Here is a 26,385-nt window from a genome sequence, read left to right as displayed (position 1 = left end):
TGTGCATGCCATGCCCGCCTGTTCTTGACGAAGTCAGGTGATCTAGCGCAAAAGATGAGGGAATTGTCGCACCGGCAACAGCAGTTGCTTCACCAACAGCTGCCCACTGTTGTCGAGTAGTAAGGACGAATTCCTCGTCAGCCAATTCCTTAACAGCCCCTGAGAAAAGGTTAACTTGAAGTTTAAGTATGTTTTCAAAAAGGTTGTGCATTGCATCGACGGGGAACGAAAGCGGGAAGTCGATGGTGGGGAGTTTTTCAAGGATGGAAAGACCCTTGATACTATGTTCTTGCCCAAGCCGCTCTTTATCAGCTGCGCTAGATGCTGCAGCCACCTCTTGGGCTTGGCGAACGAACTGGTATAATGGGTGCGAAGAAAGTTATAGGGGTCATGATCGGGTACAACCCGTTCGGTTGCAGGTGATTCGAGGGGGAGGTACAGTTCTGTTATGTAGTACAGCGCATCGCAACAAGGGAATGGTATAATATAATAGTAGCACATGACAAGCACAGAATTTTCCGTTTGGCGATGATCTCAAACGAACGATGATCTCAAGCGATGATCTCCGGCGATGACGGATGATAGCAATGATCTCCGGCAATCATCATCGCGTATAAAAGTTATGTATATCTATTAAGTGGGGCATCTTAAAAAAAAACAGCACATATATGAAACTCTTTTTTTTTTACGTTTTGAATTTTGAACCTGTTCCAGCTTCACTACGTATCCAGCCTCGAGCTATAGTTTGGCGTGTAAACTCCTCTGTACATTACTGGTTCAATCGACGATGCATGCCATTTGCGAATCGACTACTTATTATGCACCATCTTGAATATCATAAATGAGAAAACAAGATTAGTATTTTATCGTATTTACGGTAGGAGCATAACTAGCTACTGGACACGGTATGTGCCAGAAACGTGGAAGGAAACTTTTTCTTACAGCTCACTGATAACTGAACTGTGGGATAATTATTACTAACATACTTCATACGACTCGCATGTACTATCATCGTACACAAAACTTCACGAATGACCAAAAAGACTGAATATTATGTTGAACTTAAATTACTCTGGGTTGTCTTTACGGAAATACCAAATCAATGCCTCTCCAGCGCAGCAATTTTCTTTTCGTCCACGGGGGTCAGAACCGGACTCTTGCCTTCATCACTGCTCCCTCCTTCCACATTCCGCTGAGTTCCATCACCCGCCCTAGCACCGGTTTGGCATTCCTCACCCTCCTGCAGACGAGCCGCTTCCTTGGCCTTCTTCTCTTCCCGAAAGGCATGACGACGTTGAAGAGCGGCGGATTTATATCCAAGGAACGAGAAACGGCCTTCCTTCCATTTAAGATAGACAAGAGTGGCAATGACGAGGATCCAGTAGAACACGTAGGAGAGGATAGTGCCCAGGGTGGCCGTATTGTCTACGAGAAAAAAAAGTGGGGTGTGGTTAGTACCCTGTATGAACGGGGTTAGGAGAAGGGAAGAAGGGAGAACTTACTCCAGCCGAAAATGGCGTTGAAGATTTGCCAACCACCGTTAGTCGTAGCAGAACCAGTCTGTATGAAGACATTAGCAGATATACCTCTTTTGAAAGTAGCGAAAGATCTTTGATCTTTTTAAGATAAAAAAAATCGACTCACCTCTGGGTTTCCATACTCCAAATGCCAAACATTCCCTGCAACCTGGAACGAACCAGGTCCATCTCCAGTCTCCGCTACATCCCCACCCACACCTTTACTGAAATGGTAGTATTGGAAGAAGCCGACACCTTTGGACAGAAGACCGGCCCCGATGAGACAGAGGAAAGAGGTGGAACCGACGAGGAACCAATGGAGAGTGGTGGTAGAGCCGGTTCGGTAGATCGCGTAGCCTTTTGAGTGCGGGGGTTGATGGTGAGCATAGTGCCCTTGGAAGAGAAAGAGAAAAAAGTGATGAATGACTTACCGACAGCGAAACCGGCAATAATGCCGACAACGACGGCTAGCGGGATAGAGGTAGCGGGAATACCAAGGGACACCTTTTTCGTCATCAATCCTGTCTTCTAGATGATAGAGAAAGATAAAAAGGACTCACACCACCGACAAAGACAACAGCCTCAAGACCTTCACGCAACACAGTGATGAACGGGAGAAGGAATAATGCCCACTTTCCACTCTTGCCTTCCTTTTCTGCAAGCTTTCTCTCGTGCTTAGACATCTTTTCACGGGCGAGCGCTTTGGCTTGGCTTCGGTCAAAAGCGGCGGCAAGCTTCCATCGCCACTTGATACGGCTTCTGTCCATTTTGAGGAAGGCAGTGGCCATTATCTAGGAGAAGAGAGGTGTGTTTTAGTATCGGTGAAGGTTGGGAGGTGAGGACAGAACATACATAGATGATACCAGCAGCGATGACGGAGAAGACACCTTCCCAAATTTGTTCAGTGTCGGCCCACAGATCGTTGAGTGTGGTGTAAAACTGGTGTGAGGCATAGTTTAGCATCCTTCCTTGATTTGGTTATAGAAAAAGGTAAACATACGACAGCGATGAAAGCAGCACCGATACAAAGAGCAATGAAGAAACCGACAGCTGTACCCGCCCAGATTTGAATTCTCATCCTCTTAACTAACTTTGCTCGTCGCTCCTTGTCGGTAAGAGGGTTCGTGAGGTCTTCTGCATCCGCGGCTGATCCATTGTTGGATGCGTTTTCGATACTGGGCTCGCTCTCGTCGTGGGCGAGTGAACCAGCGGCCATAAGCTGCTCGACAAAAGAAAGAAGGACGGAGACGATGATAGCAGCTTCAATCGTCTCACCTGTTGTAAAAGATCAGTGTGGGTAAAGCTGGTGTGGGTGTAAAAGAGGCATGCAGGACCAGAAAAGATACTTACGGAAGACGATGAAGAAGATGGGGACTGAGAAAACGTCTTTTGCCATGGTGGCAGAGTCTGTCTTGGGTCAGGGACGTTACAGAACAGCTCTTCGATGGAAGTGGGAAAGAATAAAAGCAAAGTCGACAGTCGACTTGAAGTACTTGGACTTTTTTTCCAATGAGTTGAAAGGCAGGAGATGCCGAGCGAAGCTAAAGTAGATAATACAGTATATCGGGGCTGTTCGCGAGGGAACACTGGGAAAGAACCTGGACTATGGGCATCTTCGGCCGGGAAGATATCGATAGATTGCGGCGTGAGCGATTAGTGCGTCTGGATTGCCCTGCTGGGGATAAGACGACCTGCTGGGGATAAGACGATGGACTTTCAAAATAGATCTCAGAACCTTGAAGCGAGTCTCGAAAGGCACCGAAGCGTGAGTCGTGCTTGTTTCGATCAAAGGCACGAGTTTAAAAAAGACTTGCCAAGAATTGATTTGGGCCTGTGCAGCGGGGGGGTATCTGATAACTGGGCTAGGCACGCTTCTAAATGCACCGGTTTTCTCCGCTTCAGGCGCATCTGCAGCAGGCTGCCGCGGATCTCGCCTTACTCACCTGCTCAGGCCCACGCCTACCGTTCCCTTATTATGGATCTATCGCCCCACCAATCTTATCCATTATCGCCGCGTACCTTCCTGGACACAAACTCCTGGCTCTATCTGTTTTCGGCCGTGTATGAGGCATTTTCTGACCCCTGTCACTTCCAGCCCAAAGGAGCATCTTTCCATTCTTGGCACAAAAATTGGATAGAGAATGTATTTATCTTCAGACAGAGCCAGTTTCTTCTCCTTTCAGTGTCCGTCCCTTGCGCTGCCCGTCGCCTACACAAGATGTACTCGACAACAGCTCTCCTAGCTTCGGCTCTTGCACTCGCAGCTACGGCAGCTCATGCTGCTACTCACGAACACTGGTGGAACATCACCTATAGCGCCGCCAACCCAGACGGCGTAAGTCGTTCTTCGTTCTTTCAACTCGTTTGGCAAGCTCTTTTTTTTAACTGACCAACATTCAATTTCAGCTTCAAGAACGTCGCGTGATTGGTGTCAACGGAACATGGCCGTAAGTCTGACCTCTCTTCTCGGACAACGTCCCGCTTAATTAACTCTTCACAGCCCCCCTGTCTTGACAGCCACCCAAGGCGATGTGATCATCGTTCACGCAACCAACAGCCTAGACGATGACACCGTCGGCACATCCCTCCATTCTCACGGCATGTTCTTCAACCACTCCAACTGGTATGACGGTGCTGTCGGTGTCAACCAATGTCCCATTCCTAACGGCCAGACACTCGACTATGTTATCGATACGACCACTCAAGTCGGCACTTATTGGATTCATGGTCATCTTGATGGACAAAATACTGATGGTCTACGAGCACCTGTTGTGATTTTCCCCCAGAACGGGACTGGTCGAACGGATAATGTTACGTGGGATGCGGAGTTTATCGTTGCTGCTGCTGACTGGCAAGTCTTCCCCTTTTACTCATTTTGGTAAGTAAAGGCTTACCTTGAGTTAGGTACCACGAAGAATATCCCGTTCTCGAACAACGTGACTTCCTCACGTGGAAGAACCCCACAGGTGCCGAACCTGTCCCCAGTACGTCCTTTATTCCCTCTTTTCCTTCTTTCCTAAAGATTTTAATAACTGATGATCCCCTTCTGTTTTGTTTTGCCGCAATAGAGTCAGCTGTTATTTATGCCGCTTATCAGAATGGAACATATATGAGCACTAACGAGGAAATATGCGCTGGTGAGGGTGTTAGCGATGGTCTGTCTCTTTACTTCGAACCTGGAAAGTCCTACCGAATCCGCATGATCAACATGGGTACCCTTGCCAGTAAGTACCTTACAACCTATCCCCCTTTTTATTCGTGTTTCAAGCTGGCTAAGTATATCCGTCTCACGTTGTACAGTGTTTTGGGCCGCTTTGGAAGGTCATGAAATGTACATTATTGAAATGGACGGTATCGAAGTGGAACCATACCTTGTCGACGCTGTCACCATATCGGTTGCGCAAAGGTACTCCGTTTGGGTTCGAGCCCTGAATCAAACAGACAGGAACTATGCTTTCATGTTCATTCAGGATACCGATATGTACGCTTTCTCCTCGTTTCCTCACTCTCTCGTCTTTTCTGAAAGCACACCGCGCTGACCATTACCCTTCTCTTCACCTAAATAGGTATGACGCCGTCCCCGACGATCTTGTTCTCAACAACACCATCCAAATCGTTTACAACTCTTCCGCTCCACCTGCTACCCCTTACATCGTATATGATATCGAAACTTTCGATGATACCAAGGTGGTGCCTCTGGAGCAGGAAGATTTCCTCCGCAACCCGGATGTTGAGATTGACCTTCACGCCTACTTTGACGTACGTGCCTCGTACCTCTTTACCCCAGCATTCTTCATAACATACCAAACCTGGTTCTGACTCACATTTTGAACTTGAACAGACATACGACGATGGAACCAACCGAGCCTCGTTCAATAACATCACCTACCAAATGCCCACATCCACGCCGTCCATGCTCACCGCCCTCACTATGGGAAACGACTCATTCAATGACGCCGTTTACGGAGCAATGACTAATGCCTTCGCATATCGACACAACTCAATTGTTCAACTTACAGTATACAATTGGGATGCAGGTTTCCACCCTTTCCATCTCCATGGGTACGTCCCTTTTCTTTTCCTTGTTCCCACTTTCCCATTGAACTCGTTGGCCGAACACTACGCTAACGTTGTCATTGGATTGAAACAGCCACGTGTTCCAACTCGCCAGCAAGTCATTCGACGTCACCTCCAACGACACCGACATCAACCCTCCTCTTAACGAGTCCCAGTCTAACCCCGCTCGACGTGATACAGTTGTCGTTCCTCCTACTGGCAAGGTCGTACTCCGTTGGAGAGCTGATAACCCCGGTACTTGGATGTTCCACTGTCATGTACGTCTTCTCTTCTCCTTTCTTCCCTTCACACTTTTGAACTTTTTCAAGTTTTCTTGGGCTGACAGATGCAACGCTTCTCGCGGTTAATATTTTTTAACAGATCGACTGGCATCTCTCCTCCGGCCTCGCAGCCATCATGGTCGAAGCCCCCGAAGCATTCCAAGCCCTCGCCTCCGATGTTCCTGAACAGATCACTGATCAATGCAGATGGTGGAACAAGGGTACTGAGGGTAATGTCGTTGGCAAATTCTCTACTACCGATTTCGCCGGCCAGCCATGGGGTCCTTGGCCGCTCAAGATGGGCTGGACACCAAAGGCAATTGGCGCGCTTGCTGGATGTATCATCACAGCGCTATTGGGTATAGCGACAATTATCTGGTATGCGTCTGGAGAATTGGATGAGGAAGAGTTGGAGGAAGAGATAAAGAGGGAAGTGGAGAGGAAGAAGTCAAAGGTGCCCATTTGGAAGAAGGTCTTGAAGACTGAGGTCAAAGTGTAATGTAGCATTCCTTTTGGTTTTTAGATTTCGTAGGGTTATGCACTATATTATGATCAGTAATGCTACTCTTGTATACTGTTATTCCACTGGAGATATTTCGCTTCATTGTGGCCTTATAAGAAGCATAGGATAATTGACATGAGATGTCACCCGCCCATGGAGAGAAAAGAAAGGCCTGCTTGAGTTCGAAAGCTAAATTCAATTCAGACTGCATATTCACTCAAATGCCCATCTACAACTCATCGTGCTCAGGAGTCTCGTCCTCATCCTCCCACTCCTCCTCGGCGACATCAGCATCGCTCTTCCTGTTAGTCTCTACAAACTCAACAAGGCTGTCGAGGCTCCTGTCGCCAGTGTAATCAATGAATTCAGAAGAACCGGCAGGTCGGAATTTGAGGGTCGGGAAGCCTTGGACTCGGAAGGGGGCAGAAGGGGGAATGTCATTCTCGGTGGCGTCCATTTGGGCACTGTAAAAAGAATTAGTTAGAGTGTATGCCAGGAGGATGAAAGGCTTACATGATGATGTTGTTGTTACCGGCGTACTTCTCACCGAGAGTGTCCCAGATGGGAGCCAAACGTTCTGCAGAACAATTAGACAAGACCAATGCGGTCAAGGAAGAAAAACTTACGGCAATGACCGCACCAAGGAGCGTAAAACTCGGCAAAAACATCCTTGGACTCATCGCCGTAAACGTTGTCCCAGTCGTCGGCAACAAGCTTGTAAACAGGACCTTGGGTGGCCGGAATAGGCTCAGACTTGATGCTAGGAGAAATCTCACCGACAACGTACTTCTTGACAAAGTCCTTAATATTTTCAGCGGTGGCCTTGCTGGTCAAAGGGAATTTGGTCTGGTCGGCAAGGTCTTGAATCACAAAGGCAGGCCAAGAGTCACCTGGGAGGTTGAGAGACTTGCCATGGTCGATAAACTTGATAGCGTCAATGTAAACAAAGTTGACAATACCCTTGAGCTCTTTGGCAAGGGGCTTGAGTTCCTCGACAAGCTTTTCACGGGCAGAAGCCTCGTTGGGGTCGACAAAGAGGTATGCGATGGGGATACCCTGTTCGGCATAAGAGCCAAAGTTTTCGGGAGAGATTTCGTCAAAGAGAGGGATGGAGTTTTGCTTGACAAACTCGCTGAGCTCGTCAACATCGGCATGGGCGATCTCGCCAGACGGGAAGACTGCATAACCTTCGTCAAAGTCCTTATAGAGGACAATAGCGGGAAGAGAGGGGTTCTCGGGGATAGAAGGAAGGTCGTTGGAAAGGTATTGGCCGAAGAGGTATGAGTCTCGGGCGCCCTTGGCGTACTGCTTGAAGGCTTCAGGGACAGGATGGGCATCGTCACCGTAGGCAACGAGGACACTAAAGGATGTCAGCGATGAATCTTTACGAGAAAGGTAAAGCTTACACATTGTCAGACTTGATAAACGTGTCATGAGACTCAGGGGTTACATCGCTAATGGCGGGGAGGCTCTGCCTAAAGTTGACGAGTTAGCATGTAACAATTAGTGATGACGCCGACTCACTTAGTCATGTAGCTAATGATACCGTCGGCTTTCCTGGTACCAGCATAGTCGGTAGGGGAACCGTTCCTAAACACCTTCAACGTTGGGTATCCATTCACACCAAACTCGCCGCAAAGACCTTGCTCAACGGTACAGTCGACCTATCTCGTCGTATTAACGCAAAATTCCAGGATAAAGGAGTGACGAGATGTACCTTGGCAAGCTTGATATTCTTCTCTTTGAGCTCGGTAGCGGCTTCCTCGTAGTGGGGTGCAAGGCTACGAAATGTTAACTAACTGCAAGAGCAGGTGCTAATGCTAATGACCTACTTCTTACAGTGACCGCACCCTGGGCGAACACTAAAGTCAGCATGATACTCTGAAGACAGATCGCGACCCGTAGGCGGTCGTCCAAGGATACGTACAAGGAGCAAAGAACCTGTGATAAAAGCGTCAGCATCAATTTTGACCATTTCCACACTCTTTCATACCCTCCAACACCTTTGCCGCCCAACATCACAGCATACAGACGAAAACTCACTCAACCAAAGCCAAGTCTTCACCGGCAATCTCCTTCTGGAAGGTAGACTCGGTCAAATCGAGGACGTCGCTGGCCAAGACGGAGGCGAGGTTGGGGAGGGCGGCCACGAGGGCGAGGGAGAGCTTTGAAGAGAACTTCATGGTGTTTTTTGGAAAAGATGAAAGAAAGAAAATGGAACAGGGAAAGAGATGGGATGACTCAGCGGCGTAGAGTAGTCGCGCTGCGATTGGCTTCCACGTCGACGCGTAACCAGGATAACTCGCTATTTTCAGTCACTTTATGCTTAGATTTCAACAATGATTGTCTAGGAGTATCTTTGTGCTGGAACGATTCTTGGTTCGAACAAGGAACTGTCAGTCATTCAGACTGGCATTCATGTTCAAGAAACTTTCCAACAACACAAGCATATATCATTATCCATCTATGGCAACTCGGCGCTCCAGATAACATTCTGCGGCTGGCAATCCTCAGCAGCAGTTTCCTGGCTTGCCAACGTGAAATAAGGCCCATCCCCATCAGTCTCAATGTCGAGTACAGTGCCGCTTAGATCCAACTTGAAGGGCAAATCGGCTTGCCAGTAGACAGGGCAGTTGAAAGTCATCACGTCGTCGCCAAAGATTTCAGTGCTATGTCAAAAGTATCAGCTCAACTTCAATTTTCCGTCGATAGAAAATGGATACGTAAAACTTACTCGGCAGCTTCGTCTTCATCCACCTGCATCCTCATAGTCCAATTCTGCCACCCTTCAATCGTACAAGAACCCTCGACAGGACTATGAAAGTAGAACCTGACGTTATAGCTGGGCAAGTTGACAACCTCCAAAATCTCGTTATGATCAATCTTTTCAGCAGGCGCAGAGTAAATGCTAGGATTCTTATCAAAGTGAGATTGAAGCCAGTCGGGTTGGTTGGGGTCGTCGAGTGAGTGGGTGGACACGGCAGGTTCTTCCCCAAGGTCGACAGGGTGGAAATTCTCTTCGCGATACTGTGCGTAAAGCTCTGTATCATGAATTAGCACACACAAGACAGAGATTCAAGTTATCAAGAAATAATCCTAGACTCACCGGCATACTTTTCCGCCTCTCCCTCCTTCATTGCAAAATAATCATCGAAACGAGGATCGGTCATGGAACCATTATACTCCGTCAAGAAACTAACTCGCGTGCCATCATCATTTTCAGCACTAAACACTTGTCCATCGACAGCAACGTTGGCAATCTCTCCGGCAATGAGCCGAATTTGGGCTTTGAATGTCTCACCGGCGTCGAGCAACTCCTGTGTCATTTTCGTCAGCAATAAGCTCGCGGATGGACAAGGCGAAGGGGACAAAGGTCTTACAGGAAGAGACGAAGAAAGGTGAGTTTCGCACATGCGAATGATAGCAGGAGTCTGGAGGATACCGCCTTGGGCAAGTTCCAAGCTCTCTTGAAGCTGTTCGCGGGTAGGGGCAAGGATAACAAAGGCGGGCTCATTGACTGTCTTTATACCACCAATCTTTTCAACCATTTGAACAGGTTCATGAAAGACTCGGTCCAGGAAGTGGAATTGCTACATTTTTGTCGGTCAGTTGGTGGTGGTGGCATGAGGAGAAATGATAAAGCGCTCACGTCATCTTCAAGCGTTGTCACCTTGGCTGCACCCGCATTATCGACCATTCCAAATTCACCTTCTTCCTTGGCGGTGTCAAGTACATAAACCCTCTTCTCCCTCATCTCTTTCTTTTGAGCCTCAATCTCCGTACTCAAATTCTTCATGGCAATTATCAACTCTTCTTGTCCAGTCTTGAGGGAACCGATCATCTCTGCAAGTTCTGCAAGCTTGCCCACTTCTCCGAGTTGAGATCCAGACTTGGAAGCATTGAACATGGAAGGAATACTAGAGAGACTAGAAGTAGAGGCGGTACCGGCAAAACCTCTCGAGAGACGAGAGGTCGTGGTCGTGGTAAGACGGCGAAAGGCATTGGGACGGGCAACGGCACCGCCGCCGAGGGCGAGAATTGAGGCAGACATGATGGGATGGTCGTATATGAATTTGAATAAAAGTAGTGAAGAAAGTGGAGAAGTGGTTTGATGGAGCTGGTCGAGAATGAAGAGCAGCCAAGTAGCCTTTGGAATAAATAGCCTGGAAGAGAGCTTGGGTGAGGGGATAGTCTCGAGAGTTTGAAATAGCTATTTCCACATCAGCACCGTACACGCACACAGCAACATAAAGAGCTATTGAAGAGGTCTTACCCTGGTTATCAAAGGGGTTATCGGTGTTGTCGTGCTGAGCAGGAGAGGGTCTACTAATAGAATGAAGTGATAAAGTCAAGAGGTAGCTAAGCATTCAACAATCCGTCGAAAGATGGGAGAGGAGAGCCACAACACCATCTCGCCAGCTTTACATATCTTGACTTCATCCCTCCCTTCACTTGATGATCAACTTCATCAAAAAATCACCCCAGAAAAACCATCAGGAGCTCGTCAAACTCTGTTCCTGTGCCGAAGAGCCGGCCTTATTGTTCTCCCTTGAAGCCTTCATTGACCAGTACACTCAGTACTTATTCCCATTCTGGAGCATCAGGCATCAAGTGATGGTTGATCGGACGGCGAAGAGTGATGGTGCACCATGCGAGAGGGAGACGTAGCCAACACAGCCAGAGTTCCTTTCTGTTTTCGTTCCATTGATGAGGAAATGATGTTTAATTTGTTCGCCGAGAGCCGATTCGCGAGCGAGAGCTTCAGACGGCGATCACCGATAGATAAGACAACGACGAGTAGTCGGTGAAGGTGATCATGATCATGATCGCTTGGCCGGTAATTACGGGCGTGAAAGGTTACCACTTAGGGTTATAGCATGACTCCCACTATAGGCTGACAATTGTACTATCTATCAATGAGCTTTGCCAAAGTGTTTTACCAGAGTACGGATTACATGCGGAATGCCGCCCGGTGAGGCGACCAATGGCGCGAGCGAAAGTACTTCGTTTCAGTTCCGTGCGTCAAATCATCCGCCAATCAGCACGGTGTATGACCCACTTTTCCTTTCAACATGTTGTATAATTTGCGGATTCCAAATACTATGAGTACATGTAAGTAACGAATATACATCCCAGAATAAGTCCCAAATTGCCCAAAAATAAAAGATATGGTACAACTCGTCCCCTCTCAAGCCCAACTCCGCTTTTGCCCAGCCTCTTCACTAACAACGGAGTCAGCCAGATCCTCCTCTCCTTCCCCTCCATTCGTTTCTACACCATACGAAGGCTGTATTCCCTGAGAAAACATATACCCAGTCAACTCTGCGGTGGGCGTATCAGGTATCCTTGTACCTTCAGCCGACAAAGCCGGTACCGCGTCCTCATGCGTCACTAGAGCCCCATCCGCTCCAGACTTTTTCCCATTTTTATTCCTTTGACAACGAGAAGAGAACGTCACCCTCACACCAAACGGTGTCGAACCCTGGTAGCCCTCGACCTGCCTATCCAACGCCGTCTGAGTCATGGGGAACTCTGCTCCTCCTCTAAATTTTCCGTCTTCCTCTTTTCCATTCTCATACAACGACGAAGGTGAAGAACGTGGTACACGAGAATTAATGGTAAACACAGCCGATAACGCGTATAGCTCCGTGATAAGCTCCAGCAGGACCCACAAAAAGTTGGATTTCGTTCGATGGGAAGAGGGGGATGCGATGAAAATAATACACATGACCCCGCCTACGATGTGGGTGAGGAGGACGGTTGAGAGGGTGAGAGTCATCATGCGACGAACGAGGGTACGTGTAGATTGGGAGATGCTATGTCGAGCGCGGGAGAAGCGGTAGAGGAGCATACATGTTATACAACCGTCAATAGCGGCGGAGAGGCCCATCCAGAGGATAGCGACGACCTGGCTTGGAACGCCAATCACACGAGAGCGGAATTCTTCGTTGGTACTGTATGGATTGTCTGCCCAGAGTCGTCCAGTGATTGCTAGGCTGTACAGCGTCAGTAATCGACCATCCATGAGACTTTGAAACGACTCACGCCCAGCCACAGAATAAAGTGAGAGTCGAAAATCCGTACAGCGTGCAGATCAACCACATCTTCTTCCCCATCAACTGCCATGCTCGTCGTCCAAAGTATAGCTGCACAGTATATGCCATAGTGGGAATCTTGATCGATATGAGCACCATTTGAAATCCCAAAGAAAAAAGAACGGAACTTACCAGTGCATCCTGTATACTCAACGGCCACCAAAACTCTCCCCAGATCTTTGTGTTCGTTAACCCATCCACAAAATATTTCCAGCTCGAGACAAGTACCAGAACAACCTGCACACTACTGAGGACCCATATCCAAATGACGAGTAACTGTGTTCGCCAGTGATCGGAATGTCGACTAAAGTACCTATAGACTTGCGAACAATGAACACCGTAAAGTGCCAGCTGTGGTTTCGTTTAACACTCCTTAACTTAAGAGGTTGGAAATAGCAAGGACGTACACAAAAATAAGAGCCCATGAGATACCCAGTAGGTGTCACTGGGTACGGGTTGTGGCTGGCAATCACCTCCGTCGAGTTTGACATTGCAAGCGCATCACCAAGTGGGGGTTACAAAAGGTATGCCGAGTTGCAAATTTTAAAGACGAAGAATAAAATTAAAATCATGGCTAAAGCGCAGTTATGAACATCAGCAAGACGCGAAGCCGTAAACTTGGAGAAGGGTTAAGCCGAAATGGAGAATAGTTTCTGGTCGGGCGTTTGACTGGCGCTGTCTCACTGGAACGCGAATGAAAAGGGCAAAAAGCTGTGGTGCCTCAAAGTGTAAACTGTTGATACGTATAGTGAAGTTCCGTCCAGTGATCCAGCGACACCTTGCACCGTGTCTGAGGAGTTTTGAGGGTCGTTAACAGAAGCCGGGAGCCGAATAAGGAATGGTGAAGGTGACGGACTGACACGCGGCATATGCTTCGGCTGGTCGAGGTCGAGTAGGGATAAATAATGCGGATTTCGAGATGGTCTTCATGCTAAGCTAATGACTCTTTTATAACGATTCGCTCCGTGTCGAGGGGGAAAAACGTGGGGGCATAGGAAAGACACTGACAGTAGATGTGTATGGTGTTAGCGCTACGGTGGGAAAAGAAAGAACAGGCTGGGCTGGGGCGTCAAACAGGTACCAGGCACCGGTCTCAAACACAGTCACGGCAGTATTTTCCGACGGATCAAGAGGCCTGAAATGGAAAAAAGAAGAAATCTAACAGATTACGTAATATAATGAACAAACGTGGATAATCGGCGACAGGCGATCGAAGGTCGGACATAACAACGAACTTCGGCTGTCGTTGACAACTTTGAATTGCAGAGTGTATGCCTCATCTCGAAAAGCATGAAACAGCCTTGATAATGATCAGAAGAAGTACAAGAGAGTAATTATCCTACTACGCTATCCAACCTGCAGTAATGATGGAACCCACTGTTTCAGTAATCATCGGCTGTCGGTGAATAGTTAAAAAGTAGCAATTATAGTAAGTCGACCATTTTAATCCGGCCTTGCGGAGAGTCACGAAGCTGAGCTGATTCATCTTTGTAGACAAGTAAACCCACCATGGATATGCATTTATCTTTGAACCTGCAGCAATGATCTCTCTAGCTCTCTCGTCTTCACTCTGACGCGTACTCGAGTATCAAGAATGACCCGTATGATGAAGGCTTAGGTAAATGACGTATGAGCTCGGCCTTGCAGCGATGCCGCCATGCGGAGATGCAAATGGAGCAACATATATATATAATCCGGTCTGGCAGCCTAACTACATCATTTGTTCACGATCGATCCACTCGCCTTCACTCAACCAAGGATTGCCATCATTATCAACATGCCTATGCCCGACGAACATATCCATCCCACTGCCACAGGCCTTGCCAAGAAGGTCGTGGACGCTCATCAAGATCCCCAAGATTTGGTATTCTGGAGCGGATGGGTACGTCCTTGTCTGTATTCCACTTACTGAGGTATGTAAGCTGACGGAATATTTGGTATGGTAGTTCTGCCCCTTTAATCAGGTTTGTCGGTTTCTGTAGTAAGCGCGATCATCAACTTAAATTGCAATCGTTGTAGCGTATCTGGATCGCCCTTGAGGAACGAAAAATACCTTACCAATACCATGAAGTAAACGTGAGTCTTGTCCCTCCCTTTTTCAATAGAATGAAGTGGTCTTGACCGTTTCCCTAGCCATACAAGAAGGAAGAGGCATTCCTCAAGCTTAATCCTCTAGGGCTTGTGCCGACAGTCGAGATCAAGACTGCCGAAGGTAGCAAATCGCTTTACGAGAGTGATGTCCTGGTCGAGTTCTTGGAGGATCTTTATCCTCCTAGCGAGGAGCATCCGTCAGTTGATCTTTGACCAATTGTCTTGTCACAACACTTTGACTGACCTTGCGGAAAGGTCCATTTTCCCTTCTGATCCATACGAAAAGTCTTGGGTTAGACTCAACATCCAACATGTCTCCAAAGTGCGCTTGTTTTTCTTCCATTTCGTTTACAGTTCACAACACTTACATCATTAATGAAAACCAACAGAAAATCATCCCCAATTACTTTAAACTCCAACAGTCCCAAACCGAATCAGACCAAGTTGCTGCCCGCAAAGAACTCATCTCCGCTCTTCGCACATACGCCAAACGCATCAAGGGTCCTTATTTTGCAGGCGAACAATGGACAGCCGTCGACGGGACATTGGCGCCGTTTATAAGGAGGTTGTATATTCTTGAAAAACATAGGAATTTTGATGAGAAGGCGGTTGGGGACGGGTGGTGGGAGTATAGAGAGAGATTGATGAGTAAGTTCCGCTTTGGTCTTTTTCCTTTTCGATGAATAATAAAGGGTGATATCAACAGAAACTGACGAGAGACAGCTCGCGATTCGCTTAAGAATACTTGTTCAGAGGATCAGTATTACGAGGAAATCTTGGGAAGGTGAGTGGTTCTTGCGACTGATTATTGCGATCAGGGCATGATCGATTCTAACTGTTTGTTGTAGATACCTCAAAAATGAAGCTCAATCAGAAGTCGCTAAAGCTACTCGTGCTGGCCAGAGTCTTCCCTAAGATCTTTACACTCGATCAACAAGGGAAATTGGACGTCGTCCTGGAATTTATATTTGACATCGATTTGAGAGATGTATATGCATTAATGCGATTGGCGCAAAATGAATAGAGTTGTGAGTCGTGTCGTATCACCCATCACTAAATACTCCCACCAAAGGCCATGCCCAAAAGCATCGTGCCCAAGAAAGTCGATATTTTCCCCAACACTTGCCAAGAACCAGAGCCAGAGCAAACATCAAGCAAGGCCGAACCTAAAGAAACTAAAGCTGGACCGGGACATATCCCCACCAACCCCCAACCGACACCGAAAATGGCAGCACCCACTACGAGCTTTGAATCAATATCTTCTCGCGTGGGGACTTGCCAGCTTTCCCAACTGAACCTTGGCTTTGGCTTTGGCTGCCCGTCGCCCGGCCTCTTGTTCTCGTTGATAATGAAGGCATAGTGCAGCATATTGGGAAGAACGCCGCCGAGAACAACCAAGAGTAAAGATGGGTCCCAGCATTGTGGATGGGGGAATCTGAGGAAAGCCGACACTTTTGAAGGATCAGTCATACCAGACAGCGACAGACCAACAGAAAAGATCAGACTTGAAACAAAGTATGGTAAAAGGCGTGCGGTTTTGGGTACCGAACTCATGCGGGTTAAGGTGGTGCTTGTCGCTCGCTGGACAAGTCGGGCGACCAGAGGTACGCAGATTAGAACAACAGTAGTTGAAAGAGAGGGTAGTTCGATAGAGTACGCGGGAGTTGAAGGGGTAGGATACTGGGGGAAGATATTGCTGGTGATGACTGCAGTGGCGAAAAATGTTATAGTTGCTACGATTGACCGTACAGATAGTCTTGAGACACCACAGAGCATATGTCCACTGGTACAACCAGAACCGAGCTGTGAGGAGTCACTTGTTAGCAGCGTTTTTTCCGCATCGAAAGAGACACAGTATGGTTGGATAGCTCACCCGACTTCCTAAACCAACAAGTATCCCGGCCAATGCCAATTTACCTTTGCCTATAATCTCCAGAGCTGATAGAGCCTGTCCTGGGAATAGAGCTTTGACGCCGGTAACGGCAGCCAATGCTGGCCCCGCCACCAACCCGCCGACAACAGCCCATCTCCAACCTTGTCGCTCTCCTAGCACAGCACCGCTTACAATCCCTGATATGCCAAAAACATGGCCGGTATCTTCGAGAAGCTCGGAAGTGGATAAGTGGAGCAGTATAGCTCCTATGAGCGAATGAATAGGCGTGAAAGGCATGGTGATTCTAAGCTCAATCGTTGGCGTTGGCTGGCAAACTGACCATCGAAGGCGAGATTATATAGAGCACAGATGGACAAAGTATACGTACGTAGCAGGTTTTGGATTACCTACCTTTGCAAATTCTGGATACACATTTGTAAGCACAAGAGGGGTAAACAATCCGCATTCCGATAAATATATGAGCAGTTTGTGACATCATCACTTTCGGAGTGAACGCCGAATCTCACGAAGAATATCGATATTATCGATACTAAAGCAAATTCACTTTGTATCTTTCTCCAAGAAGTATATGCTTCCACGCTTCTGGCCAGTTATCCTGACAATGAAGCCGAGGATTCCCAAAGAGCCATACGTCCGGACACCTGAACAAATCGCCCTCGCCGAGAGACGCCGGGCCGAGCGAGCAGCCAAAAAGGCCGCCGTTGCGGCTGGTAAAGTGGAGCCGACTGAGGAGGAAAAGTTGGTGACGGGAAATTGCAAGTTTCTCAAAAGAGACTGGATTGATGTCTCTGGTAAAGATAAGGAGGAGAAGGGAAGATCACAAGGGAAAAGGGCCAAGATTATCACTTGGAATGTCAGTATTCGCCCGATCAGTATGATTAATTCGTGACAAGCTGATGTTGGCTGTGATTGAAGTTGCTTGCTCAAACTCTTGTCCGCGAGTTCTATCAAAGTTAAGACTTCCTTTCAGCGAGCTGATTGATTCTTAGGACGAGAGCTTTTCCCTGGCTCTGACTGTCTTCGATGGGCGGACCGTAAGCCCATGCTTCTTGCTGAGTTTGCGCACCATTCCTCCAGTGACATCATCTGTCTCCAAGTACGTTTATTAATCACTCTTCGTCAAGCGTGAAGCTGATTAAATCATACAAGGAATGTGACAAGCTTCCCGACTTCCTTCCTGCCTTACCTCAACACGCGTATATCAAGGGTACAGGCCCAGGCAAACTTCATGGCCTTGTCGTTCTCTATCGCAAAGACCGGTTCTCCCTTCGCCAGAGCAAACTAATTCATTTAGACTTTGAAGAGATCCACCCTCGTTCGAGCGATTTGGTAATAAGAGAAGATGGTGCCGAGTCGTTGGAAGAAGTACGAAGACGTCGAGGAGGATCAAGACAGACGAAGAATGTGGGGTTGATAGTAGCGTTGGAATGCAAGGATGGTGAAGGTGTCATTATCGCTACTACTCATTTGTGAGTTCTCATCATTAACTTCGGCCAAATCCCATTTCTAACTTGTGGCTGTAGATTCTGGCATCCCAAGTAAGCAATTTTGTAAAGTCAACTTATTGCGCTTTTAGTACTGATAATATGTGTAGGTTCGTATACGAACGAGTTCGTCAGACTCTTTTGCTTGTACGAGCCATTAGGCGCTTCCAAAAAGCCAATTGCTGTACCACATGGCCTGTTGTTCTCGCTGGAGGTAAGTCGCTTTGTCCTTCACTCCTTTTTCTTCTTCAAGAGTATTACGTGCAAATCATAGAAATGAGAGCTAACTTTAAGCTTCATCTCATATCTAGATCTCAATACTCAACCATCGGAAGCAACATACCAGTTGCTCGTCTCCCCACACTCCCCTCTTCCGCAACGATATCTCGACGAAATCTCCCAATCCCGTCTCGTTCACGACTCGCTCTCCAAAATCCCTCTCACACCTCCCGAAATCCCTTCCTCCGCTTCCGAACCTGCCAGTACTACCGGTACTGGGACTACAACCCCCGCTATAATTAATAAGACGGAAGCGGAGAAAGATGCAGAGAATGAAGATCTCGATGATAAATCGATTGCCAACACACGTCCTCCCCGACCTTCGGATGGGTTACCCACAGCGTTAGAGCTCGTGGATCTCTTCAAAGCCGAATTCCCTCTTATAGATGGAGATAGCGACCAACCTGAGGGTGCTATGAGCGCTTATGGATCAACGCAATGGAAGGAAGGAAAGGGGATTGATGGATTTGATGATAGAAAAGGTTTTGGAGATGGAGAGAAGGGACAAGGAGGGGATGAACCTGGGTGGACCTGTTTTACGCCACTTTTCCGTCTTACTTTAGGTGAGTAACCAACAGTCACTTTGATAATTTCTTTCTTGCTGTGACTGAAAGCACTCTCTTCTATCAGATTATCTCCTTGTCTTACCGCCTCTTAATTCTCCCCCTTTCCTCATTGCCCCACCCGCCTCTTCTACGTCCGCCACTTCTGGCGCCGAGATCCGAAAGGTCATGCTGCCTCCCAAAGTCTCAGACCTTGGTGAGGGATTACCGCGAAAAGGGATTTGCGCGAGCGATCATGTAGCGGTGGGATGTGAGATTGAGTGGTAAGGTGGAAGAAAATATGGGGTGTGATTCATCCCAAGAAGATTATGTCTAATCTTGCCGGGTTAATGAGGATAGTGGGATCCCATGGCCGATGGGGATCGACTTCAAGGTTAACGGTGATTAGAATCAAGGTCGTAGACAATTCTGCATATATATTTGGGCCATCAATGATAGTCTGGCATTTCGATCCCAATTACGCCTCTCCTTTCATATGTTGAAATTATGTCCCGTGATAAGATGGTTAAAGAGTTAAATTGCGGTATAAGAAAGGATTGTCTCTTATCCCTGGTCCGCTGGCCGCGCTGAGTATGGGAGTTAGAGGGTAATACATAAACATTGCAGAGTCCGTGTCTGTGAGTCCAATGCATTGAGCTTGGAACTCTGTAAAAAAATTCCCAAACATAAACGATACTGGATGTTCTTCTAACGATCACTGTTCTATTCTAACGTCAATAACCCTCATATTATTGTATCTGTCCAATTCCGTCCGAACTCTACTTCAAAGCCCATCTATACACAGTTTATCAGCATCAACTCCCTTCATCATCCATGACAGGGGATATAACAGAAGAGAATACTCACGCCTTAACAACAAACAGCTCTTCTGGCATTCCTTCCTGCGTCACCTCCTTGACGACCTTGAGACCCGCATCGGCAAACGCCTGAAGCCACTTAGCACTTGACCTATTGAACCGAAAAGGGAATGATCAGCTTGAGTCTTTCCGTCTTGTATCTTTTAAATCTGTTTTCAAATGTCATCTGGCGAGGAATGATAAGAAATTTAAAGGTTGGGCGTAGGGGAGGAGAGAGGGGAAAACAGATGGTAGCACCCGAAGAACAACCGCCGGTGAGATACTGCAGAGAATACAAGAAAAGAAACAAATATGAGAACACAAAAGGAGGCACCGAAGTATCTCATGCCGACTAGTTCATATCTTGAGGAAAGATGGACGCACCTTGTCAAACTACTATCTTCTTCGTCCATAAACTCTTGTGGGATTCCTCCAGGGCCGTCGTCACAACAGTTTTCCTTGACAAAAATGTATGATTGTCGGTTTTCATCATCCTCGCGGAGAGCTGCGCGTGCTCGTCGGAGGAAAGCGACAAGGTCAGCGTGGTTCATGTGCCCGAGGCACCATTGACACCAGATGCTGAAATTTGGTGCGCTCAGTATAACTAATCATGTATTCAGAGCTGGACCAAAAACTCACACGTCATAAAGCACATCTTCTCCGTCCAAACCGCCTTCCCCACCCCTCTTTGCACCGACGACACCTAATTCCTCTCCCCCTTTCCCCGGACTTTTCGGGTCGAGGTACTGCAATCCACCCTTCACAAACCTCACTCTCTTCCCTCTTCCAGCTTTAGACTCGTCTTGCCTTCTCTTAGCCTCTTTCCACTGTTCCAGCGCCCGCTTATCTTCCTCGGCAGATGTGGATGGCTTAGGAGGGAGCGGTTCAAGGGAAGGTAGATCCCTCCATTCTCCGGCAGCCGCTGAACGGTAAGCTTCCGAAACGAACTTGTCCACAGGCTCGACGAGGATAACGTCATCAAAAAGTGGAATAAGGACATGTCGTGTCACACGGCCGATACCTGCTCCTACATCAAGAGCCACGCGTCGGTGAGGTGGTGGTGAAGGATTGGCGATAGGAGAGGGACAGAGAGGATTGGAGAAGGGTGAGAGCGAGGGAATCAGAGACAGCAAAAGAAGACGGGAGGTAAGCTGTTCAATATGCGGAACCGGCTGACAGAACATTGGCCAGTGTTACTTCCGTCCCCTCATTCAAGCTTCAAGATATGACTCACACCAGTACCAAAACCACCGAGAACACCATCAACACTTGCTTCGACGTTGTCCCAATATTCTAAGCCCTTTTCGTAATCCGGCCCAGGGACTTTCGGCTGCCTCTTCTTCAGAGCTGAGCCGACAACTGGGTTTTGTGGTACATTAGGCTTGTGTCTTTTAGCGCCCGGTAATTCTGTCATGGTTGGCGAGAAAAGGAAAAGAATGACGGAAAAAGAGTACGGTAAGTTCGGTGGAGATGTCGAGAATACCCTGCAGCTAGACGTACTTTTCAAATCTCCGTTTCCGTCGATATTTGGTTCCGTTTACACAACTGAAACATCGCATGTTATACGTATCATGTTATCCTCGTCATTGGTCGTGCATTGGAAGTCAAGTCAAAGAACTATAAACGTAAATGGATTCCCCATTCTATCGATTTCCACTGCCATTAAAATCCCAACATTGTGGAAAGAAAATAAAGTAATCGACCCTCAACTCTCTCTAAAACTTTCGAAATCCGGGAAAACGGTTGAACGAAGATCGATCGCTGTCGGTACCCCTGTGGATTCAAAATACCCGTCGTTAGAAAGTATAAATAGCTCAAGTTGTAAGCTCTTATCCTCTACTTTGTACCATGGAAGCAGCTCCACTTTCAATCCGCTCATTGTTCCTTGACCACTGGCGAGCATCCCTCGTCGTTTCTCGGCCTGGGTTGTAAGTTGATTCTTGATATGCTGGCTCAATCGCGAAGAGGCTGCCTGGCTGATATTGTCCCAGTCATATTGCTCCATCTTTCCGCCCAGTGTACTCGAAGGAAGTACAGAGCTGCGTGCTGTGCACAAACTCTCAGCGCCTTGTCGTGTCAATCGTCCAACTGTGTTATCCATCTCTGCACTCTCGCTTGCAGCAAACCGCTCTAGAAGAGAAGTGTTATGGAACTTGGGAGAAAGGACATCATGCAAGGAGTAATCGGTAGTTCCTTCATGCCCCAAACAAACCTCCCAAAAGTTCCTTTCAATGGATGTCGTCATGGGTACATCCATAGCGTTTCTGATATCCCTTCCGGTAAAGTCGCCAGCTGTTACTCTTCGAATTCGCTTTTTCAATGCCTCCTCAACAAAGCTCTTGATTTCACCATGTTGTTCCGTATTGAACATGATATCTGTCATAGCCTCCTCTACTCGTTGCGGAGTATCCAACACGTTTGCAGTGACGATATCATATGTCGATTGGGCTACCCTCTTTTCCGCTAATTGTTTGAATAGAGCTCGAGTGAGGATGCTCAGTCGTTCATCAAAGTCCACCGAACGACTTTCTAAAGTCTCTATCTGGTTCCTCAAATTCGCATTTTCCAGGCTGCTTTTATCAAGCTGGCTCGTGAGCAGAGCCACCTGGTTTTCGAGATAAGCAGTTCGTAATTGGGCTTCAGGACGCTGGGCTGTAAGTTGGGAGCTTTCCATTTGAGCAGATACCGTGATTACCGTAGATTATCTATTGGAAAGGTGTTCGAATCGTTAGGAGTGAGAAATGGTCAGAGTTTATGGTGTTTTTATATCTAACGAGAGACAATGGTTGACGCTCTATTACTAGCCGAATTCTAAAGATGGAAGCCAGCACCTTTTCCTTTGTATCACAAGCGAAGAGAATCATCGGCTTACAGGTCATCTCAAAGGAGCCTACTGCTGCATACTTCCTGCTCAAGCATACCAAAATACTTTACCGGCACTATTTTATTCCAGCTTCCAACTCTCTAGACCTAGGAGTAAAGTGGAACCCAAATCGATCGTGTTAGGCTTTCCCGTGCTTTCAAAGTACCCATCCCTTGATTCAAAGCCCATCTCCACATTCAGTTTTCCAGTCGTCTCATCGATCCACGGTATAGTGATCATGCTCAGCCTGCTCAACGTCCCTTGTCCCATCGCTTCCTTGGTAAGTCGTGTTTTAGCGTTCGAGGTGAGGCGGTCTCTGATCGGACCTCGTAACTTGGTAAAAGCTGCCGAGCTGATTCCGTCCCAGTCACATTTTTGTATCTTTTCGAGGACGGGTCTGGAATAGACATAGGTTGATGGCAGAGTTTTCAAAGCTTCGGCACCTTGCGTGGCCAAAAAAATGACGGTTTCATCCATGGCGGCGCTCTCGGCGGTCTTGAAGCTGTATCGGTTATTTACATCTCCAAATGTTGGCGATTTCAGGTTTTCGGTTATGTACCCATTACTTCCAGGTATCCCCAAACGCATCTCCCACCCAAAACTCCCATTATTGATCGAAGGATCCAAATCCATGGCCCTCACCAGATCATCCTTGTTGAAAATGAAATCTCCTGTAGTGGCGTAGTCCACTTGGCTTTGTAGAACGTCTGTAACAAAGCGCTTGATCTCATCTCGCTTTGACAGGCTAGACATGATATCCATGATCGCTGCCTTTTTTTCTTTCGCGGTACTCAACGCTTTGGCAGTCGCGGTATCATTCTCCCACATATCCACTCGTTGATTAGCCAGGCTCTGGTGTAGAGCTTTACTAAGCTCTTCCACTTGAGTGTTGAACCCTGTAGTCAGGAACTTGGCAGCTTCCAGACGCTGCCTCAAGCTATCGTTCTCACTCTTCATCCTTGCGCCTTCCGAGGAGAGGACATTGAGGCTCTCTGTGAGGGTGGTGACTTCGGATTGCAGAGCCTCTTCCAGGGGGAGTACCTGCGATAGACGGGCACTGAGGGCGCTGTTCAGGCTTTGTAAGGAGGACAAGTCGGAGAGGGTCTGCTTATGGCGACTATGAGAGGTGAAGGCCCGGGTGAAGGGATTCCGTGGGATTCTAGAGCCTGAGGGGGTAATGCTGGTGTCCATGATTGTAAGTTGTCTATTGGTTTGCTCGATTTGGCGAAGAGGTTGTGAAAAACTTCTGCTTCTAGGAGGGATGATATTTGTATAGAAGATGGTTAAAAGTTCGTTTACCTAGTCTGTTGAATCCTTTTATTGAAGCTTATGCATGCTTCCCGTCGACCCTTTGTTGTCATTTCAAGATGAGCCATCTTCTCTCGCTTATCGTGGGTCAGCAGTAATACGAATAGGCATCCGTTGTTTGACTGCTGATTGTTGGTTTCGACTCCTCTCTTAGCGAGCATAGACAATCAACACACTGGGCGAGTCTTTAGGTATGGCTAAACTACAAACATCTAGTAACTACCAGTCTACATATCCTAATTTCAAGCACATGGCGCCTTGAACTCGTCAGTGGTTGGCCAACAATTGTCCCAGGATCGATCGCACTCGGCACTCACGGACGTACTCCCAATCAAAGAACCTCGTTCAGCACCCACTGCAGCTCCCCCTTCAGCTGCCACCTTTTATTCAGGCAGTCGATACCAAATCCAATCTGCTCAGTGTCTACCTTTATGCTCTGCGTTCAACGGCAATCAGTGTAAGGGTATCTTTAACACATTGACCATTTCAAATAAACCTGTACAGGAAAAAGATTAATGAAATCTGGTGCAGAAAGTCTCGCCCGTCGGTGTCGAGTACGATATTACGGAGGAGTTCATTATTTTTGTCGCAATAATCATGCAGACTGTAGCGATCAGCACCATGTCTTTGCATACATACCTTCGCTGCGAAAGGTAAATTAAAGAAGAGACGGGCGACTTGGCATCGGTAATAAGCTATGCCGTCATCACCCCCCGGCCCCTGAGTGTGTATCCTCAGAACCCATTCTCGCTCGCATCCTCATTAACATGTCCATCTGCCTGTACAAAATACCCTTCGCAGCCTATACCCATGCTCAAGTACATTTACGTGTGTCGACATGGCTTCCGGTGAGTTTCGATCTGCCACACTGATCGGCCGGCACCTCACGACCTGTCGGTGGAGGACGACCGACGTGTGGCACCGCACCGATAACTGAAGAAACGAGAACTGAGTACTTTGTATAGCTCGAACTGGGTGGATCCTAGTATAAAGTCTGGGCCTACGGGTATGAACCGCGATCCTCCTGTACGTCCTTATGCTCTCAAGCTGTGATTCATTACTTACATGAAACCATCCGATATACAACATAGCTCGCAGCCCACGGCCTCGACCAAGCGGAATCCCTAGCAGCCTTTCTCTCCTCGCCATCCAGTACCAGCCCCTACCCCATCCCTGAGATCGTATTCTCCTCCCCTTTCTACCGGTGTATCCAGACCGCTCTGCCTACAGCACAAGCGCTTGGACTGACGCTTGCCGATGGCGAGTCTTTCGACGACGAAAACGAAGACGATGAACAAATACCTGCAAAAGGACAGACGGGAAAGAGGGGGGAGGCAAAGAGAAAAAGAAAAAGCCGGAAAGGCGTTCACCTCGAACACGGTGTCGGCGAATGGTACTCCCCCGTCTACCCCAACACCGGCCTTCACCCGCGCCCTTCCCTATCCCACACCCTTTCTCCACTCTTCCCTCCGGGCAGTATCAACCCCTCTTACGAACCCACTCTCTTCCCCTCTCGTAAAGGTGAATCTCTGGAAGCGATCCACGAAAGAGCAGAGATATTTATCGATGCGTGGACGAGGCGGGTAGAAGGCGAATGGCCGGATGTCGAGTGTGTAGTGATCTTTGCGCATGCTGCTAGTATCATTGCGCTCGGAAGAGCTGTAAGTTTTGATTATCCTCCCATGCTCCTGCCATCCCGTGACTTGCAAGCTGACCATAAGAGTATAGTTGACAGGAAATCGATCTCTGGAAGTCATAGCAGGCTGCGCTACCACATCCCTCTACGCTCGTAAACCCACCGCGTCCTCTTCCTCGTCATCTTCACTCAAACCAAACCCCGGCTCCTCCCAATACACAGTCCTCTACTCCGGCAGGCACGATTACCTCCCCCTCGGTCTTGAACGCGATTGGTCCTTTGCCGATGTCGTCCTCACCCCGGACGGGGAAGTTGTAGGCGATAACGGGGACGGAGATGGACATCTAGGTGAAGAATGGGAAGAAGGGTTGAGCGAGGTTGGTAAGCGGTGGTTGGAAGATACGAGATTTGAGAGGGAGAGGGTGAGGGGGAAAGGGCAGATTGGGGTGGGTGATCGAGAGAGAAAGTCGAGGATGTAAAACAATCATTTTGAAATACAATTATTCATTCGTGGTTATACGGCGATATACATTTTATACAGCAGATACAATATCATATAGGATACATCCGGGCTCATTCAACAGAGGATTGTGTATTTGTTGCATTGTAAGATGATTGGAGAAGGTAAAAATGTATCTCTTAACGTAATCATTGCCGTCTTCTCATCTCTTCGTCGCCATTGTTTCGAGTTTTTGTGGTGGAGGATACATAGAAATCAGCTCATGATTAAGCCCGGTAGGACAATACCCGATGCAAGGGTGAGGACCAGTATGGTGAACAGATTGAAATAGACTGATAAGACGCAGACCAAAAAAATTAAAAAATAAATTGATGGATGTCCGACTAGACCAGAGGCGCCGGGGAACCTATCAGGGATCTAAAGTTCCACGTCCCATTTACAAGTTGACAAAGACACATCTCCAAGTATAGCTTCATCGACGATCACCTTGACCATCACCAAGCACTCAAAATTCCCTAAC

General features: G+C 47.7%; 11 protein-coding genes across 11 annotated transcripts; 4 read left to right on the top strand and 7 right to left on the bottom strand.

The window, feature by feature from the left end:
* Positions 1–1,099: 1,099 nt before the first annotated feature.
* CNBM2270 (hypothetical protein) lies at positions 1,100–2,913 on the bottom strand (the record flags this gene model as incomplete). The annotated part of the gene is made up of 8 exons (XM_766977.1): positions 1,100–1,425; positions 1,503–1,560; positions 1,645–1,874; positions 1,949–2,021; positions 2,078–2,308; positions 2,370–2,456; positions 2,518–2,792; positions 2,868–2,913. The coding sequence occupies 8 exons, from the start codon at positions 2,911–2,913 to the stop codon at positions 1,100–1,102; spliced, it is 1,326 nt and encodes a 441-aa protein (XP_772070.1).
* An 822-nt stretch (positions 2,914–3,735) lies between these two features.
* CNBM2260 (hypothetical protein) lies at positions 3,736–6,353 on the top strand (the record flags this gene model as incomplete). The annotated part of the gene is made up of 10 exons (XM_766976.1): positions 3,736–3,852; positions 3,924–3,964; positions 4,018–4,368; positions 4,422–4,501; positions 4,586–4,741; positions 4,818–4,998; positions 5,084–5,276; positions 5,359–5,579; positions 5,668–5,851; positions 5,955–6,353. 10 exons carry the CDS (start codon positions 3,736–3,738, stop codon positions 6,351–6,353), a joined length of 1,923 nt encoding a protein of 640 aa, XP_772069.1.
* Positions 6,354–6,585: 232 nt separating this feature from the next.
* CNBM2250 (hypothetical protein) lies at positions 6,586–8,539 on the bottom strand (the record flags this gene model as incomplete). The annotated part of the gene is made up of 9 exons (XM_766975.1): positions 6,586–6,820; positions 6,870–6,933; positions 6,983–7,716; positions 7,763–7,831; positions 7,881–8,020; positions 8,074–8,137; positions 8,189–8,207; positions 8,284–8,297; positions 8,400–8,539. The coding sequence occupies 9 exons, from the start codon at positions 8,537–8,539 to the stop codon at positions 6,586–6,588; spliced, it is 1,479 nt and encodes a 492-aa protein (XP_772068.1).
* A 281-nt stretch (positions 8,540–8,820) lies between these two features.
* Positions 8,821–10,407, bottom strand: CNBM2240 (hypothetical protein; the record flags this gene model as incomplete). Its single annotated transcript, XM_766974.1, has 5 exons — positions 8,821–9,025; positions 9,091–9,397; positions 9,463–9,673; positions 9,737–9,946; positions 10,006–10,407. 5 exons carry the CDS (start codon positions 10,405–10,407, stop codon positions 8,821–8,823), a joined length of 1,335 nt encoding a protein of 444 aa, XP_772067.1.
* Positions 10,408–11,544: 1,137 nt separating this feature from the next.
* Positions 11,545–12,942, bottom strand: CNBM2230 (hypothetical protein; the record flags this gene model as incomplete). The annotated part of the gene is made up of 5 exons (XM_766973.1): positions 11,545–11,578; positions 11,669–12,352; positions 12,402–12,502; positions 12,584–12,727; positions 12,859–12,942. 5 exons carry the CDS (start codon positions 12,940–12,942, stop codon positions 11,545–11,547), a joined length of 1,047 nt encoding a protein of 348 aa, XP_772066.1.
* Positions 12,943–14,228: 1,286 nt separating this feature from the next.
* Positions 14,229–15,457, top strand: CNBM2220 (hypothetical protein; the record flags this gene model as incomplete). Its single annotated transcript, XM_766972.1, has 8 exons — positions 14,229–14,333; positions 14,398–14,415; positions 14,471–14,527; positions 14,585–14,739; positions 14,798–14,864; positions 14,932–15,190; positions 15,266–15,326; positions 15,391–15,457. The coding sequence occupies 8 exons, from the start codon at positions 14,229–14,231 to the stop codon at positions 15,455–15,457; spliced, it is 789 nt and encodes a 262-aa protein (XP_772065.1).
* A 138-nt stretch (positions 15,458–15,595) lies between these two features.
* Positions 15,596–16,712, bottom strand: CNBM2210 (hypothetical protein; the record flags this gene model as incomplete). Its single annotated transcript, XM_766971.1, has 2 exons — positions 15,596–16,345; positions 16,416–16,712. 2 exons carry the CDS (start codon positions 16,710–16,712, stop codon positions 15,596–15,598), a joined length of 1,047 nt encoding a protein of 348 aa, XP_772064.1.
* Positions 16,713–17,004: 292 nt separating this feature from the next.
* Positions 17,005–19,029, top strand: CNBM2200 (hypothetical protein; the record flags this gene model as incomplete). Its single annotated transcript, XM_766970.1, has 8 exons — positions 17,005–17,289; positions 17,352–17,373; positions 17,426–17,532; positions 17,586–17,905; positions 17,960–17,974; positions 18,031–18,134; positions 18,232–18,762; positions 18,830–19,029. The coding sequence occupies 8 exons, from the start codon at positions 17,005–17,007 to the stop codon at positions 19,027–19,029; spliced, it is 1,584 nt and encodes a 527-aa protein (XP_772063.1).
* A 491-nt stretch (positions 19,030–19,520) lies between these two features.
* CNBM2190 (hypothetical protein) lies at positions 19,521–21,012 on the bottom strand (the record flags this gene model as incomplete). Its single annotated transcript, XM_766969.1, has 5 exons — positions 19,521–19,536; positions 19,609–19,710; positions 19,983–20,177; positions 20,238–20,770; positions 20,833–21,012. The coding sequence occupies 5 exons, from the start codon at positions 21,010–21,012 to the stop codon at positions 19,521–19,523; spliced, it is 1,026 nt and encodes a 341-aa protein (XP_772062.1).
* Positions 21,013–22,542: 1,530 nt separating this feature from the next.
* CNBM2180 (hypothetical protein) lies at positions 22,543–23,652 on the bottom strand (the record flags this gene model as incomplete). The annotated part of the gene is made up of 2 exons (XM_766968.1): positions 22,543–22,963; positions 23,021–23,652. The coding sequence occupies 2 exons, from the start codon at positions 23,650–23,652 to the stop codon at positions 22,543–22,545; spliced, it is 1,053 nt and encodes a 350-aa protein (XP_772061.1).
* A 927-nt stretch (positions 23,653–24,579) lies between these two features.
* CNBM2170 (hypothetical protein) lies at positions 24,580–26,356 on the top strand (the record flags this gene model as incomplete). Its single annotated transcript, XM_766967.1, has 6 exons — positions 24,580–24,617; positions 24,735–24,795; positions 24,861–25,430; positions 25,498–25,851; positions 25,966–26,163; positions 26,336–26,356. 6 exons carry the CDS (start codon positions 24,580–24,582, stop codon positions 26,354–26,356), a joined length of 1,242 nt encoding a protein of 413 aa, XP_772060.1.
* Between the last annotated feature and the right edge of the window lie 29 nt (positions 26,357–26,385).

Source organism: Cryptococcus neoformans, chromosome 13 (genome assembly GCF_000149385.1).
Source record: "Cryptococcus neoformans var. neoformans B-3501A chromosome 13, whole genome shotgun sequence".
Taxonomy (NCBI): domain Eukaryota; kingdom Fungi; phylum Basidiomycota; class Tremellomycetes; order Tremellales; family Cryptococcaceae; genus Cryptococcus; species Cryptococcus deneoformans.
This window is presented reverse-complemented; position numbering and strand designations above follow the sequence as displayed.